At 44.2% G+C, this 17,313-nt stretch overlaps 1 protein-coding gene and 1 pseudogene across 5 annotated transcripts in view; both read left to right on the forward strand.

Moving 5' to 3' along the window:
* Positions 1-17,313, forward strand: part of OGT (O-linked N-acetylglucosamine (GlcNAc) transferase) — a 76,916-nt gene that overhangs the window by 41,865 nt on the left and 17,738 nt on the right. For all 5 annotated transcript variants that reach the window (XM_037909743.2, XM_037909744.2, XM_043521927.1 and 2 more), the window contains 3 exons: positions 5,925-6,014; positions 12,557-12,682; positions 17,021-17,191. In XM_037909743.2, coding sequence (XP_037765671.1) covers positions 5,925-6,014; positions 12,557-12,682; positions 17,021-17,191 — 387 coding nt within the window. The remainder of the gene's footprint in view (positions 1-5,924; positions 6,015-12,556; positions 12,683-17,020; positions 17,192-17,313) is intronic.
* Positions 6,021-11,216, forward strand: LOC119567142 (annotated as a pseudogene).

Below are 17,313 nucleotides of genomic sequence, written 5' to 3' on the forward strand. Positions count from 1 at the left end.
CAGCTCTCCATTCTTCCTTTTGTCAGGATCCTGAACTCGACCATCTCATGGTCACTGCTGCCCACGTTGCCACCCACTTCTACTTACCCTACCAATTCTTTCCTGTTTGTGAGCAGCAGGTCAAGAGGAGCACAGCCCCTAGCTGATTGCTCCAGCACTTGCACCAGGAAGTTGTCCCCAACACCCTCCAAAAACTTCTTGGATTGTCCGTGCACTGCTGTATTGCTTTCCCAGCCAATGTCAGGGTGATTGAAGTCCCCCATGAAAACCAGGGGCTGCAATCTGGAAACTTCTGTTACTTGTCAGAAGACAGCCTCGTCTACCTCATCTTCCTGATCTGATTGTCTATAGCAGACACCCAACATGACATTACCCTTGTTGCTCTCACCTCTAAACTTAACCCAAAGACTCTCAACAGGCTTTTCTCTGGTTTCATACTTGAGCTCTGAGCAATCATACCGCTCTCTCACATACAGTGCAACTCCTCCACCTTTTCTCCCCCACCTATCCTTCCTGAACAGTTCATACCCATTCATGACCATGCTCCAGTCATGTGAGTTACCCCACCAAGTCCCTGTTATTTCAATCACATCATAAAAAGAAAAGGAGTACTTGAGGCACCTTAGAGACTAACAGATTTATTTGAGCATAAGCTTTCGTGAGCTACAGCTCACTTCATCGGATGCATTCAGTGGAAAATACAGTGGGGAGATTTATATACATAGAGAACATGAAACAGTGGGTGTTACCATACACACTGTAACGAGAGTGATCAGGTAAGGTGAGCTATTACCAGCAGGAGAGTGGGGGAGAAAAATGTTTTGTAGTGATAATCAAGGTGGGCCATTTCCAGCAGTTGACAAGAACATCTGAGGAACAGTGTGGGGGGGGAATAAACATGGGGAAATAGTTTTACTTTGTGTAATGACTCATCCACTCCCAGGCTTTATTCAAGCTTAAGTTAATTGTATCCAGTTTGCAAATTAATTCCAATTCAACAGTCTCTCGTTGGAGTCTGTTTTTGAAGTTTTTTTGTTGAAATATTGCCGCTTTTAGGTCTGTAATCGAGTGACCAAAGAGATTGAAGTGTTCTCCAACTGTTTTTTTTAATGTTATAATTCTTGACATCTGATTTGTGTCCATTTATTCTTTTACGTAGAGACTGTCCAGTTTGGCCAATGTACATGGCAGAGGGGCATTGCTGGCACATGATGGCATATATCACATTGGTAGATGAGCAGGTGAACGAGCCTCTGATAGTGTGGCTGATGTGATTAGGCCCTGTGATGGTGTCCCCTGAATAGATATGTGGACACAGTTGGCAATGGGCTTTGTTGCAAGGATAGGTTCCTGGGTTAGTGGTTCTGTTGTGTGGTGTGTGGTTGCTGATGAGTATTTGCTTCAGGTTGGGGGGCTGTCTGTAAGCAATGACTGGCCTGTCTCCCAAGATCTGTGAGAGTGATGGGTCGTCCTTCAGGATATATTGTAGATCCTTGATGATGCGTTGGAAAGGTTTTAGTTGGGGGCTGAAGGTGATGGCTAGTGGCGTTCTGTTATTTTCTTTGTTGGGCCTGTCCTGTAGTAGGTGACTTCTGGGAACTCTTCTGGCTCTATCAGTCTGTTTCTTCACTTCAGCAGGTGGGTATTGTAAGAATGCTTGATAGAGTTCTTGTAGGTGTTTGTCTCTGTCTGAGGGGTTGGAGCAAATGCGGTTGTATCGTAGAGCTTGGCTGTAGACAATGGATCATGTGGTGTGGTCTGGATGAAAGCTGGAGGCATGTAGGTAGGCATAGCAGTCAGTAGGTTTCCGGTAGAGGGTGGTGTTTATGTGACCATCTCTTATTAGCACCGTAGTGTCCAGGAAGTGGATCTCTTGTGTGGACTGGTCCAGGCTGAGGTTGATAGTGGGATGGAAATTGTTGAAATCATGGTGGAATTCCTCAAGGGCTTCTTTTCCATGGGTCCAGATGATGAAGACGTCATCAATGTAGCGCAAGTAGAGTAGGGGCTTTAGGGGACGAGAGCTTAGGAAGCGTTGTTCTAAGTCAGCCATAAAAATGTTGGCATAGTGTGGGGCCATGCAGGTACCCATAGCAGTGCCGCTGATTTGAAGGTATACATTGTCCCCAAATGTGAAATAGTTATGGGTGAGGACAAAGTCACAAAGTTCAGACACCAGGTTTGCCGTGACATTATCGGGGATACTGGTTCTGACGGCTTGTAGTCCATCTGTGTGTGGAATGTTGGTGTAGAGGGCTTCTACATCCATAATGGCTAGGATGGTGTTTTCAGGAAGATCACCGATGGATTGTAGTTTCCTCAGGAAGTCAGTGGTGTCTCGAAGATAGCTGGGAGTGCTGGTAGCGTAGGGCCTGAGGAGGGAGTCTACATAGCCAGACAATCCTGCTGTCAGGGTGCCAATGCCTGAGATGATGGGGCGTCCAGGATTTGCAGGTTTATGGATCTTGGGTAGCAGATAGAATACCCCGGTCGGGGGTCCAGGGGTGTGTCTGTGCGGATTTGTTCTTGTGCTTTTTCAGGGAGTTTCTTGAGCAAATGATGTAGTTTCTTTTAGTAACCTTTAGTGGGATTAGAAGGTAATGGCTTGTAGAAAGTGGTGTTGGAGAGCTGCTTAGCAGCCTCTTGTTCATATTCCGACCTATTCATGATGACGACAGCACCTCCTTTGTCAGCCTTTTTTATTATGATGTCAGAGTTGTTTTTGAGGCTGTGGATGGCATTGTGTTCTGCACGGCTGAGGTTATGGGGCAAGTGATGCTGCTTTTCCACAATTTCAGCCCGTGCATGTCGGCGGAAGAGCTCTATGTAGAAGTCCAGTCTATTGTTTCGACCTTCAGGAGGAGTCCACCCAGAATCCTTCTTTTTGTAGTCTTGGTAGGAAGGTCTCTGTGGGTTAGTATGTTGTTCAGAGGTGTGTTAGAAATATTCCTTGAGTCGGAGACGTCGAAAATAGGATTCTAGTTCACCACAGAACTGTATCATGTTCATGGGGGTGGAGGGGCAGAAGGAGAGGCCCTGAGATAGGACAGATTCTTCTGCTGGGCTAAGAGTATAGTTGGATAGATTAACAATATTGCTGGGTGGGTTAAGGGAACCACTGTTGTGGCCCCTTGTGGCATGTAGCAGTTTAGATAGTTTAGTGTCCGTTTTCTTTTGTAGGGAAGCAAAGTGTGTGTCGTAAATGGTTTGTCTAGTTTTTGTAAAGTCCAGCCACGAGGACGTTTGTGTGGAAGGTTGTTTTTTTATGAGTGTCCAGTTTTGAGAGCTCATTCTTAATCTTTCCCTGTTTGCTGTGAAGGATGTTGATCAGGTGGTTCTGCAGTTTCTTTGAGAGCGTGTGGCACAAGCTGTCAGCATAGTCTGTGTGGTATGTAGATTGTAATGGATTTTTTTACCTTCAGTCCTTTTGGTATGATGTCCATCTGTTCCCCATGTTTATTTCCCCCCCCCCCCCCCCCCGTTCCTCAGATGTTCTTGTCAGCTATTTCCCCATGTTTATTTCTCTCTCCCCCACCCCCTCCCACCCTTCCTCAGACGTTCTTGTCAACAGCTGGAAATGGCTCACCTTGATTATCACTACAAAACGTTTTCTCCCCCGCTCTCCTGCTGGTAATAGCTCACCTTACCTGATCACTCTCGTTACAGTCTGTATGGTAACACCCATTGTTGCATGTTCTCTGTGTATATAAATTTCCCCACTGTATTTTCCAATGTATGCATCCGATGAAGTGAGCTGTAGCTCACAAAAGCTTATGCTCAAATAAATTTGTTAGTCTGTAAGGTGCCACAAGTACTCCTTTTCTTTTTGCGGATACAGACTAACACAGCTGCTACTCTGAAACCAATCACATCGTAGTTCCTTTACTGTGCCAGGACTTCCAATTACGTTCATGTACAAGCACCTAAGATAACTAGCCAATTGCCCTACTTGGTCAGTATGAATTGGGAGGCCTCCCCTGTTGCATCCTTCTTGTGTTTCTTCCTGGTATCTCACTTCCCCACTTACCTCAGGGGTTAGGTCTCCATCCCCCAGCAAACCTAGTTTAAAGCCCTCCTCACTAGGTTAGCAAGCCTGCCTGCAAAGATGCTCTTCCCTCTCTTCGTTAGGTGGATCCCATCTTTTCCTAGCAATCCTTCTTCCTGGAAGAGGAGCCTCCATTTCCTACATTAATACTTAGAGTAAACTAGACTAGTATGAAGGAAGCAGTACCACTTAGTGGCTAAAGTGGACTGAAGCTCAAATCTGAGTTCCGTTCCCAACTATGTCACAAGTTCAGTGTGTGACTGAGCACGTAACTTAATGTCTCTAGCAAAATAAGGATACTGCCTACCTTTGTAAAGTATTGTGAGATCTTTACTTAAAGCCAAAATACTTAAGTGTTGGTTTTATTCGCAAAGACGCTTTATTTACTAGATCAGTCAGAACAGACTGACACTTCCCCCGGTCACAACATCCCCTTGGGTTCAAAACACTGACAGCTGACTTAATCAACCTAAACCTTCATATATACTTTGAAAACTTGTTCCCCAAGTCCCTTTCTCTTTGCCTCTCTTATGGTGACGCTTGTGATGTTCAGATACATTATCTTCCTGATAAAGAAACACAAAAAGTTACTACTACTTTCAGATTAGCTGACAGATATAAAAATAGCAAATTTATATCAGACTGATACCCCGTTATCTTCATGAAAGAGCTGCTTAGTTAAAGCACTACATTTGGAAATTTTAACAAGTTAACTTTTTTTTTTTTTTAATCTCTGGTACAAGCATTAATGGTGGCAAGAAGTCAGTAAATACCTATGTTGGCTTCTAAGCAGAGTGTGACAGCGATGCATCTTAACTTGTTCTGGAGTGAGGATGTTGTTTCACTATCTACCAATGAAAAGATAAACCCCAAACAGAACTTGAATCCACTATTTCATGCTGAAGTTAGCACCTTGCCCTCTAAGCCAGTGGTTCTCAAACTGATTTGATTGAGCCCCGCTTCTTTGTGTCTGTCTGTAGTCATTTATGGCTTCGCACCCCCAAGTACATATATCGCCACCCAGCTCTGAAGGCAGAGCAGTGGCTGCTGGCTGAGCGCCCCGCTCTGAAAGCAGCACTGCGCCAGCAGCAACATAGCAGTGTAAAGGAGTCAACAGGATACTTAGCATCCAATTGCTACCCTTACTTCTGCACTGCCGCTGCAGGGCTGGCATCCTGCCACCTTCAGCTGAGAGATTTGAGGGGGTCCTGCCACCTCCAGCCGGGGGGGAGGAGTTCCTAAGCTCAGGTGTTATCCCCACTTCCTGGATGTGCACAGCCCTTATGCACGAGCCCCAGCCACCTTGGGCTGACAGCCACTGCTCTTCACAAAAGAAAAAAGCACACAGCTCACACCTCCCTCATAGTTTGAGAACCGCTGCACTAGACTAAGTGGGTTCATGCTAGTTGACTGTTTGAATCAGTGACCAGTAAATATTAGATTTACTGAAGGTAAAAATGTTTACATACCTTGTCACCCTTTGCTTTTGACACTGGATCCATTTCACACTTTTAACTGGAGAGTTGCATACTGCTTTCTCCAGAACTTACCCAGTTTGGCTGGAGAGTCAATAAAGAAAAATGGGCTGAATGTATTATCAATCTAAAAGTGAGACCACTTGTGAAATTGTTACACTTCCAACAAACTCTGAAGCTGCTTATATGCAATTTTCGTAACCCTTATTTAGGATTTTTCGTGTTCAAAGCACTTACACAAACATTAGCCAGCTATTTTGTAAAATAAAATTAAACTTAGTCCTAAACAATTTCCTCTTTTTAATGAGGATAATGTAGAGTAATTACATAGCATTTATGATGAAATTTTAGTCAATAGACTAATTTCAAGTATTTATATTAACTTGTGGTGCTGTATATCCCAGGTGTTCTGTTATGCCCTCAGCCCTGATGATGGGACAAACTTCCGTGTAAAGGTGATGGCAGAAGCAAATCATTTCATTGACCTCTCCCAGGTGAGCTTTCATTCTTTTGAATTTGCAGCATGTTTTTCAGAAATGGAGATCTCAACCTGTGGTTAAGGATCCTGGTCACAGTGAATTTCTTGGAGCACAAATTATGCTCCCAGGTAATGGTAAGAGTGATCTTCAGAATTCTTTTGTGGTACTGTATGTCAGCAGTTTCATCGTTATGGAGAGAATCGATGGGCATTGTGTGAACTTTAAGTGTGACTATTGGAATTTTATTAATGTGGGTGCTGGTTGTGGATTAAAACGATAGTCATGCACATAGCCTAAGTTGGTCGAGGAGACTTGCTACAGTGGTTGAATATTTTGGGCTTGATTCTTGGGTACATTAAGGCTGTTGTATGCTACTCAAACAATATAAAGCCTAGCATGGCTGAGCAAGTTGGTGAAAGATTCCCCCTGCATAGTGGAATAACTGAGAGATTTAGTCAATGGAGCAGCTTCTACCTCCATCACCTCTTGGATCGAAGGTATGTGGCAAAGGTTTTACTACATCTTAAATGATCCTCAGATGCAGAAGCAGTCCCTGGGGTCCAAGGATGGCTGTAAATTAGAGTAGTCCTGCAAATCCTCTAATACACATTGGAGCTGGGAGTGGCCTGGCAGCTGGACAGCAGCAGGGGATAGCTTAAATTCATCCCCTTGGACCATGCAATATGCAGCTGATGTGCCACTTAGAATCTGGGCTCTTGAATAAAAATGGTGTATCTGCTAAATTGACATCAACAGAAATGCTGTTCTTCAAGAGATCCTCTGCATACTTGCACTTGCAAAATGCGTTCCCAAAGCTGCTGATCTTCAGGAACAATTTGGAAAGCACTGCCTGTTGAGTATTTCTCTCAGAACTGAACATTTAATACCTAGTGTGGACCCCGTTCAGCTGTACACTGTTGTTGTGAGCATTACAAACACCTCGCACCTTCTCCTGCAGTATTTACATAGCTGATACAAGAGGCGCCGCACTGATGCCATGCAAGCAGCCCTGCTGGAAGATATAGAGCAGAGCAATTCACAGTTGCTGACGACAGTTTCACATCACCTTGACACAGCTGAGCTCCATTTCTAAGCCCAGGAAACAAGTACTGAATGGTGGGACTGCATCATTATGCAGATATGGGATGGTGAGCAATGACTCAAGCAGCTCCCGGTGCCGGGTGAGAGGTCAGGCTGGGGGCCTGCTCCCCTCCCCTCCCATCTCACTCTGACACGCCAACCCGGCAGTCGGCTTGGTAACTGCTTGCGCAGAGTGCCAGCTTTGTCCTTTGCAAGGAAACAAGCCGGTGGGTGCCAGGGCAGAGGATGGAGTTCAAGCTCATGGAGAGCGACATCCTGGAGTCGTTGGAGGATCTAGGTTACAAAGGTCCGTGGTTAGAAGATGAAGCACTGACTCAAGCAGTCTCTGGTGGAGCCAGTTCCCCTGAATTTACCAGACTTGCTACTTGGCTGGTATCTGAGTAAAGGCTATATTGTAAACTAGAAGAAAATGTGCAAGCTACTAACAGTCCAAGTGAAGCAAAAGAGTTCCAACTTGAAGTGAGTGGGCTACTGGGGGAAGTGAACTGTCCATATGCATCATTAACATCAGGAGATGTGACAAAATGCCTTCTTAATTAGAAGAATTGCCTCCTGCTGCTCACATACCTCATCTCAGAACTGGAAGCTGCCAAAATGCTATGAGTGAATGCCCCTCCGAAAAAAGCATAAGAAGGAGGTGGTAGCGTGGTCTTTCAGGAGCTAAAAGGCAGTTGTATTGCATTAGGCGTGTCGAAGACTCTGGCCAACATAACTGTGTTCCAGTTGTTCAGTGGAATCGGGGGAAAAAACTAAAAGAAACCTTAGCAAAGGTTCCGCATGGCCATGTTGGAAAACCTTTACTGAAGAAACCATTGGGACCAGCTTATTGGGAAAAAATTGAAACAATTAACCAAGCCATAGCCAATGAATATGAAGTTTGGACAAAACTGTTAGTGAAACGTTTGGATGTAACTGTGCAGTCCTTTGGCTGGTCAGCTAGAGCTAAGAGTCAAACAGAGAAACTGGCTAAAGTCTACCAACCCAAATGTGCCTTCTTAACTACCAAGTGCACTATTTCCATTGCTCACCTCTTGGCAGCTCAGCAAGATTGTCAAAGATTATGAGGATAAGCAGTGGGTCTATCCAAGCAAAGACTGTGTGTGCCATTAATAAGGTATTAATGGGCAGAATACCTGACAGAGGGGGCAGACCAAATGAAACTGAGCCTCCACCTCCTGAGATGCCACCATGGCAGAAAAAACAAGATGGTCTTCCAAGCACAGTGGAGGAAGAGGTGGCTATGAATCATCATCATGGCTGCAGAACTTTTGAATGCGTAAGGCCGCTTTCCAGCAACTCTGTGAAGAGCTTTCCCCAACCCTGAACCCCAGCAATACAAAAATGAGAGCTGCTCCGATAGTGGAGAAGCTAGTGGTGATAACTCTGTGGAAGCTTGCAACGCCAGACTGCTACTTGTCAGTGGGGCAGTTTTTGATTTTGGGGTAATTCAAGAGCTCCAGATGGAGCCATATTCCCCTCTTACTATTCTTCCTACCTTTCCTTTTCATCAGGATGTGGCTTGGATCACAGGACATTGCTGCTGTGCTTTGTGGGTGTGCAGGAGATTGTTGTAGCCCAGAAAGCCATCTATACTGATACATTATGCTCAGAAGTTGAAAAGTTCTCTGTTACCTGGTGCCAATAATCTCTCCCCCAGAATCTGCATCTCTGTAATCTGATTTGAACTATTATACTTAGTCTTTGAGCCTCTCATTGTCAGCCCATCTTGGAATAACCATGTTGTCAATTCTGCTGTCTTCAGTCATCCCACCAACTGGAGATTCCTGAAAGATCTGGTTAACTTCTTCCCACCAAGTGGAGAACCCGCTCCATTGTGGGACCTTAACCAGGTGCTGACAGGATTGATGGACTTGTCTTTTGAGCCCTTGGGAAGTACACTTTTTCCCCCTCTGCCAGTCACTTAAGAGAACATTTTTAATCTCTTGCCTCTGCAGGAAGAGTTAGTTACAGGCTTCAGTGGCTGATCAGCCACTTTGTCATAATCCACCATGAGAGAGCTGTCCTACACACTCATCCTGCAAAGGTGGTATTGGAGTGCCACGTGAATGGGATTGCGCTAATACCCCAGTGTTCTTCCTCAAATCCCATTTTTTGCCCAAAGGAAGTTGGACTCTTACCCTACATGTCAGAAGAACTAAGGTTTTTATTTGGATAGGTTTTAGGCCTCCAAGTAGCCTCCACTTCTTTGTAGCCTTTGGGGATCAGTGTAAATGAAGTGCCATTTTCATTCAGTAGTTGTCTATGCATATTAGGACAATATCTCCATGCAGAATCATTTATCTAAGATGTTAATACCTCAGGACCTTATTTCTTCTCGAAGGAGCCTCTCAGGCAGCAGTCATGACATACTTCAGTAATGTTTCATCTCAGAAATCTGCAGGGCTGCTACAGGACTGGAGTTGTATGTGTGTGCCAACAATGTACTGCTGTCCTAACTTGGCACTTAGATTTGTTGTCCACTTTGCAAGGGCTGTTATGCAATCCTTATAACACCTTAACCCATCTTCCTGGGGGTTATATTGCTCACTGGACTCCCATAATTAAATATACAGAGGCTACCTAAAATTAAAGTAGTTGCTTACCATATTAACTGGTGATTCTTCTTTGAGTGTTTGCTCATATCGATTCCAATTAGGTGTGCACGCGCTGTGTGCATGGCCATTGGAAACTTTTCCCCTAGCAGCATCCATCGGGTCGGCTGTGGAGCCTCCTGGAGTGGTGCCTGCACAGCACTCAATATATACCTCAGCCAACCCGGGGTCCCCTCAGTTCCTTCTTACTGCCCGTGACGGTTGTTGGAACTGTGGCATCTTGCTCTGCAAGTTCTCCACGTTTCTCTAGCTCTATAGATAGTTTGTTTGGTTTGTAGTTAGTTAGTGGTAGTTGGGTTGGTGAGTAACTGTTTTTTCTTTGAATAGTTATCCCTATGGGTGCTCTGCTTCAGGAGCACATGCGCACTCGTGCGTCTTTGATCGGAAACTTTCAGTTGCAGCCTGTGTGCTATGAGCCGAGGGTACCTAGGGAAGATCAGGCCCCCCACCGGTCCTAGTCCTTCTCAACCACCTGTAGCCTGAGATGGAACGTTGTGTCTGTTGGTTAGCTTTGCTAATCCAGCGTTGTTCTTACCCTGCTTGTATTTCTTTTTATTTCAATGTAGTAGTTTTTAACCTGTTTTCTTTCACATTCTGCCCATCTTGGGGCGGCATTCCCTTTTCCCCCAGTTTCCTGGTTGCTGGCTCCTTGTCTGCCTTAGAGAACACTAAACAAGGGAACTTTCAGCTCAGGGTATGTTCAACCCCAGGTTTCAACCCCAGGGTATGTTCAACCCCATGTGTGCAACAGATCTCTTTCCCTCAGCGACGGACATTGCAGTTGCCTTGGGGAGGCCCGTATCCTGTCTAAACGTAGGGTCTGCACTGGCTTCAAGATCTGATCTAGGAAGTTGCAGAAAGACAGGCTCATGTTACTCCTCATGGAGTGATCCTTGAGACCAGCTACTGATTCATGTCTGCAGTCCTCCAGGTTTCCCCAAGAGGTCCAGGACACAGTTGAAGATTTCCCTTTTGAATGTCTCAAGCTTTTTTCTGTGGCACTGCTGAAGTCCCTCCACTCGCTATAGGATTCAGGAGTCGCCTCTTGATCATTGGGCATCTACGCTAATTGTGACAAAAAGGAAATGATCACAGACAGCTTAAAGATCTTGTCCCGCACAGTACATATTAGAGGATGGCAGAACCACCCAGGGAGTAGGTTCAGTTTCAGAGGGAAAATTTCTCATCCACTGTCACCACCCAGCCAACAGCTTTCAGCAAACTTTTTTTTTTATATGTTGGTTGAAAGCCGTGACTCACTCCACCACCTGGACCTGTTGCTGCATCATCCTTTCCAATGGGATTCTTTCCCATTTCAGACCATCATTGGAAAAGTCATTACATCAGGCTACACCATTCACTTCAGACCTGAGTGTATTTATTGGCAGCTCATAGTCATCCTGTGATCAATGTGATGTGGCCATGAAAAAGGCTAATGCAGTCCTAGGATGCATTAGGCAAGATATTTCCAGTAGAAACAGGGAAGTGTTAGTACCATTATACAAGGTATTGGTGAGACCTCATCTGGAATACTGTGTGCAATTCTGGTCTCCCATGTTTAAGATGAATTCAGACTGGAACAGGTGCAGATAAGGGCTACTAGGATGCTCTGAGGAATGGAAAACTTACCTTGAGAGGAGGCCCAAAGAGCTTGGCTTGTTTAGCCATATCAAACGAAGACTGAGGGGAGATATGATTGCACTCTATAAATACATCAGAGGGATAAAAACCAGGGAGGGAGAAAAGTTATTTAAGCGCCAATGTGAACACTAGAACAAATGGATATAAACTGGACATTAACAAGTTTAGGCTTGACATTGAGTGAAGGTTTCTAACTATTGGAGGAATGAAGTTCTGGAATAGCCTTCCAAGGAGAGTCACGAGGGCAGAAATCCTCGCTGGCTTCAAGACTCAGCTTGGTAAGTTTTTATGGAGGGGATGGTATGGTGAGAGAGCCTACAATGGCACGTAGCCAATCTGTGACTGCTAACAGCAAATATCTCCAACAGCTGGTGATTGGACACTAGATGGGGAGAGCTCTGAGTTACTACAGAAAATTCTTTCCCAGGTTTTTGGTGGGTCTTGCCTACATGCTGCGGGTCTAACTGATTGCCATATGTGGGGTCAGGAAGGAATTTTCCCAGTCAGATGGGCAGAAACCCTTTCCTTTGTAGAATGGGACACGGGTCACTTGCAGATTTTAAACTAGTGTAAATAGTGGATTCTCTGTAACTTAATGTCTTTAAACCATGATTTGAGGACTTCAGTAATACAGCCAGAGGTTAGGATCTGTTATAAGAGTGGGTGGGTGAGGGTCTGTGGCCTGCAATGTGCAGGAGGTCAGACAAGATGATCATGATAGTCCCTTCTGACCTTAGTCGGAGTCTGTGAAAGCAGCTTTCTCACCAACAGAAGTCTCCATAATTGATAAGTATCAGAGGGGTAGCGTGTTAGTCTGGATCTGTAAAAGCGGCAGAGTTCTGTGGCACCTTATAGACTAACAGATGTATTGGAGAATAAGCTTTCATGGGTGAATACTCACTTCTCTAGCTCTCTGGGCCTGCTATCATACCAAATGTCTGAGTGAACTTGGACATGCTTGCCCTCGGAGTATTTTTTTCAGGGTTAACTGAGTGACTGTTGTCACTCATAGCATCTCTATTTGGGGGAAGTGGATATGAGAAACTTGAGCTAGCTGTAAATTTAATCTGAACTATATAGTGCTGTTTAAAGTTTTTCTATATATTAAACTTGTTGGTGTGCTGACTTCTAATCTTGCTTTTGGCCTTTCAGTGATAAAGTAAGAATAATTAGTAATGTATGTTCTTGATTCTTGTATTTTAGATACCATGTAATGGAAAGGCAGCAGATCGCATTCACCAGGATGGGATACACATCCTCATTAACATGAATGGCTATACTAAGGGAGCCCGTAATGAGCTGTTTGCTCTCAGACCAGCACCTATCCAGGTAAAGGAATTAAACAGTGTTTGGAGAGCTCTGTCTGATGTAAGAGCATTGCTCAGCATGGTCATAGAACAGGCTGGTTTCTCTCTCCTCTCCTTTAAGTTAGGAGTGCTGTGGAAATGGCATGCTGATCCATACAGGACTGAATGAAAGTGAGCATTGCTCTGTAAGGAGTAGTGTATGAATAAAATAATTGTTTGGTTTATATACGATTAGCTCCCTTTTTCCAATATTTATATGTTGAATAATAATCCAAAGGAAAGAATAAACATAGCTTCATGGTTCCTGAGCACGCTAGCGTCTCGTTCTGGTGAGAGCAGATATTTTAAGCAATGTTGTCAGTCATGCTGTTTGGTACGAGGCCTCAGCTTTGAATCTTTGCAGGAAGGATACAACTAGGAGAAACCAGAGCTGCCTCTGTGGAATTTATTTCCATGAACAAGAATAATTCCATACAGGTTGAGTACATGATTGAATAAGCACAGTATTTTTTGGTAACACAGCATCAGATAATGCTGTAAACATTATGCTGAACCAGGTGCGGTTTGAACATGCTGTGGTATACTGACACCAAAGTCCTTACAGTGCATATATGCAAACATACCATGTTCAAATTAAAATAACTCAATACCAACACATAGTGGAAGATTAATGCTACTAAGAGGAAACCCTGGATGGTAGAAATACTCAAGGTAGTGACATTTTAAATATATAGGTGAGCTGGAACTGTTGGATACACCTTTAATCTGTTGTAGATGAGCTACATTTTAAGTTAGTGATCTCAAGCCATGTTATAAAATTCTATAAAGCAAATTTATTTCATTCTGCCATACAAAAGTGTTAGAGCAGGAGAGTGAGTTTGTATGTGTGTGTGTGTGGGGGGGGGGGGGGGAAGGGTGAGAAAACCTGGATTTGTGCTGGAAATGGCTCCACTTGATGATCACTTTAGATAAGCTGTTGCCAGCGGGGGAGTGGGGTGGGAGGAAGTTTTGTTTCATGGTCTCTGTGTGTATATAATGTCTTCTGCAGTTTCCACGATATGCTATGCATCCGATGAAGTGAGCTGTAGCTCACGAAAGCTCATGCTCAAATAAACTGGTTAGTCTCTAAGGTGCCACAAGTACTCCTTTTCTTTTTACGAATACAGACTAACACGGCTGTTACTCTGAAACCTGTTATCAATATGTGGATACTTACAGGATCTGCAATACTGTAGTATCCTGATGCCTCTCATCGTTAATGGATTTTATTCTCGCAATACTCCTGGTAGGCAGGGATATTTCATTCCATCGATAAGGAATGGAGAGACAGGGCAGGGCACATCAGGGTGTGATGGTGGAACTGGGAATTGAATTCTGGTCTCAAGTGTCAGTCCAGTGTCCTGTGTGCTAGGCCATCTTTCAATCCTTCACTGCTGCTGTATTGTTGGATAATTGTGTCCTTGGTTTAAAATGCACACTGGATTGATTGAGTTATTTGAACTCATTCTGCACTTGGAGGCTTTCTGTGGCCAACATAGAACTGCCATTTCCAAAGTTTTTCTGAAAAAATACTGGAAAAAAGTAAGTAGCAAGAGATAGCTGTCGTGTTTGTGACTTATTTTACCTTGCCTTAGGTGTGCTAAAACCTTTTAGTACAGATAAGGAGACAGGGTTCCTCAAGAGCACAAATATTCTAGAAGATACAGTTTGGCCTGTAGACTTTTAATTCTTTAAGGGTACTGTGTACACAGAATTCTCACTCCTGTGTCTCTGTCTCCAATATGAGACTAGGGAGGTCCCAAAGCTAAACAGTCTTGGACTGTTGCAGCATGCACACATATCAGCAGGTAAGCTATTCTTGCCTTGCAGCATGAGTGGTACTTCTCATTAGCAGGGCCGTACCAAATTTATGGTCCATTTTGGTCAATTTCATGGTCATAGGATTTTAAAAATCATAAATGTCATGATTTCAGTTATGTACATCTAAAATTTCACAGTGTTGTAATTGTAGGGGTCCTGACCCAAAAAGAAGTGTGTGTTGGGGGGGGAGGGGGGTCACAAGGTTATTGAAGGATGGGTTGTAGTATTGCTACCCTTACTTCTGTGCTGCTCCTGGCAGCAGTGTTGCCTTCAGATCTGGGTAGCTGGAGAGTGGCGGTTGCTGGCCGGGATCCCAGCTCTAAAGGCAGAGCTGTCGCAAGCAGCAGTACAGATGTAAGGATGGCCTGGTATGGTATTGCCACCCTTACTTCTGCGCTGCTTCTAGCAGGGCACTGCCTTCAGAGCTGGGTGCCCAGCCAACAGCCGCCCGAAGTAAGGGTGGCAATACCATGACCTCCCTAAAATAACTTTGCAACCCCCTTACAACTCCCTTTTGGACCCCAATTTGAGAAACGCTGAAATCTGTATAGTATAGGGTAAAAGCACGCAAAAGACCTGGTCTCCTTCCGTGGAATCTGAATTCATGGTCCGTGACACGTTTTTCATGGCCATGAATTTGGTAGGACCCTATTCATTAGTGCTTTCACTTCTGATTTTTCCTACAGATAGTTGAGCAGCTCCTTCTGATTGCTCCTGTTAGCAGACATAGCTAGTGAGCCTGCTGGTAGGTGATGGATTAATCTTGAGGTTTCCTTGGGATTTTATATCCTTGTTTCATCTAGTTTTTTGGCAGATTAAAATAAAAATAGATGAAATACACTGGTAGTGAAGAGGTATGCTAATTCAGGAACATATTCAGTCGTATTGTGGAATGCCATACCGAGGGATTCTTGTGGTCAGTCACCTCAGTAGTGACCTACTCTGATGCATAATCCAATCTGTGGTCCTAATGTTTTCTCTGACCTTTTGATACCAGTTGATGTGCAAAAGAAGAGAGCTGCCCCTTTTACCCATCCATTTCAGAACCTTGCTAAGTGGGATAGATAGATTCTCAGATTGGCGCCCATCACCATGGCATCTGTACGCCTCCAAGAGTAAGAACAACAATCTGCCTTTTGCCAGAAGGAAGACGTAGATTTTTGTTCCTTGTCCGAGCATAAGTGTGTGTAAGTGTACTGGTTGCAGAAACGCTTCTGCAAAACAATGGGAGTAGTCTTATTTACTAGATGCTGACTTTGGTGTCTGGCACTGAACAGCCTTGTATCCTATAAAGCAGATCTGAATCAGTTGAGTCGTCAGTGGGTAGATGTTTCAATTAGTTGGTCTGAGAAAAGGATAGTTTAAGCCAAACACCACCTTGAATGTCCTTCTGTGAGGTTCTTGAAGCAGTGCAAATGCTGGTCTGTTAGACGTTTTGGACTCGCTGCTCTACTGTTGCAGCCGTATGTGATAACTCTTTTTTTCAAAAGAGCCAACCGGCCCAAAGAAGACCTATAAATGTGTGAAAATTGTCATTGACTGTAAAATGATTTGTGGGTTTTCATTTAATTTTGGGCTTGTTCACTCTTAACCATCTCACCTCCATTTAACTAGTAGTGGTTGTGAACCCTTTCCTTTGGGACTGCATCCCTCTTGGATGTTCAGGAAACCCTGTGTGCCTAGCTCCTCTTGTCTACTTGGGGCAATCTGCTCCTTATTTCCCCTCCCCTCTGGAAAAAGCAGAAGTGGCTCGAGCCTTTCCTCCCACAACAAAAAAGCAGTATCTCCTAACTCTCTGCTCTTGGCTCTTCCCCTTCCCTTCTAGCATTGCTGCTGCTATGTAAGCTGCTAGGTTCCTTCTCCCAACCTATCCCACCCCCACATATATCCAGAGGAGGAACCAGTGGCTTCCTGGCCCTGCTTGTGTGGATGAAATGTCTGTTTTTAACACCCTGCTGAATGCAGTGGGACAAATCCAACCTATGCTGTCGTACAGTACACTAATCAAAGGAGGAAGAGACTAACGGTAAAAAAATTTAAAGCACCTTATGTCCTTTTGACTTTCAATGAGACTTAGGTTCATAAGTCACATGAGCAGCGTGGAGAATTACCTTAAATCTCGACAAGGGGGAGAGAAACCTGAGGACCATCTAATTCCAGGCCACTGCAGTCCCCAAACAGGTCAAAGAAACTGAGGTGACTGGTTAATACCCAACTTCATAACTGAGTATAGCTGACTCTGTGTCCTTGATGGATTTCTGGCCATAATTGTCACAGGGTGTGTTTTTTTGTTTGTTTGTTTGTTTTTTTGTTTTTGTTTTAATTTTTCATTATTCCAATGATTGGCGACAGTTCTCTCATTTTGTCGGGTTTCAGCCATTTGAGAATCTGTGTGAGAACCTTGGTAGAGAAATGCTGAATCAGAGCAGGTTATACAGTCGCACATATGGTTTGTCCACACTTGAGATTAAAATCAGTTGCTTTTTGGCTTGGCTTGTAGGCTATGTGGCTGGGATACCCTGGAACCAGTGGAGCGCTGTTCATGGATTATATCATCACAGATCAAGAAACTTCCCCAGTTGATGTGGCAGAGCAATATTCTGAGAAACTGGCTTACATGCCAAACACTTTCTTTATTGGAGACCATGCTAATATGTTTCCCCACCTGAAGGTAAGAGACAGCAATGGAAAGGAAAGCCGATAGTAATGATTATCTAGTGGGGACTTGCACTTCTCTAGGAACTTATATTCAGTACAGTAATTTGGCAATGGAATGTTGTAAATTGAAACTTG

The sequence above is a fragment of the Chelonia mydas genome, chromosome 9, assembly GCF_015237465.2.
Source record: "Chelonia mydas isolate rCheMyd1 chromosome 9, rCheMyd1.pri.v2, whole genome shotgun sequence".
NCBI lineage: Eukaryota > Metazoa > Chordata > Testudines > Cheloniidae > Chelonia > Chelonia mydas.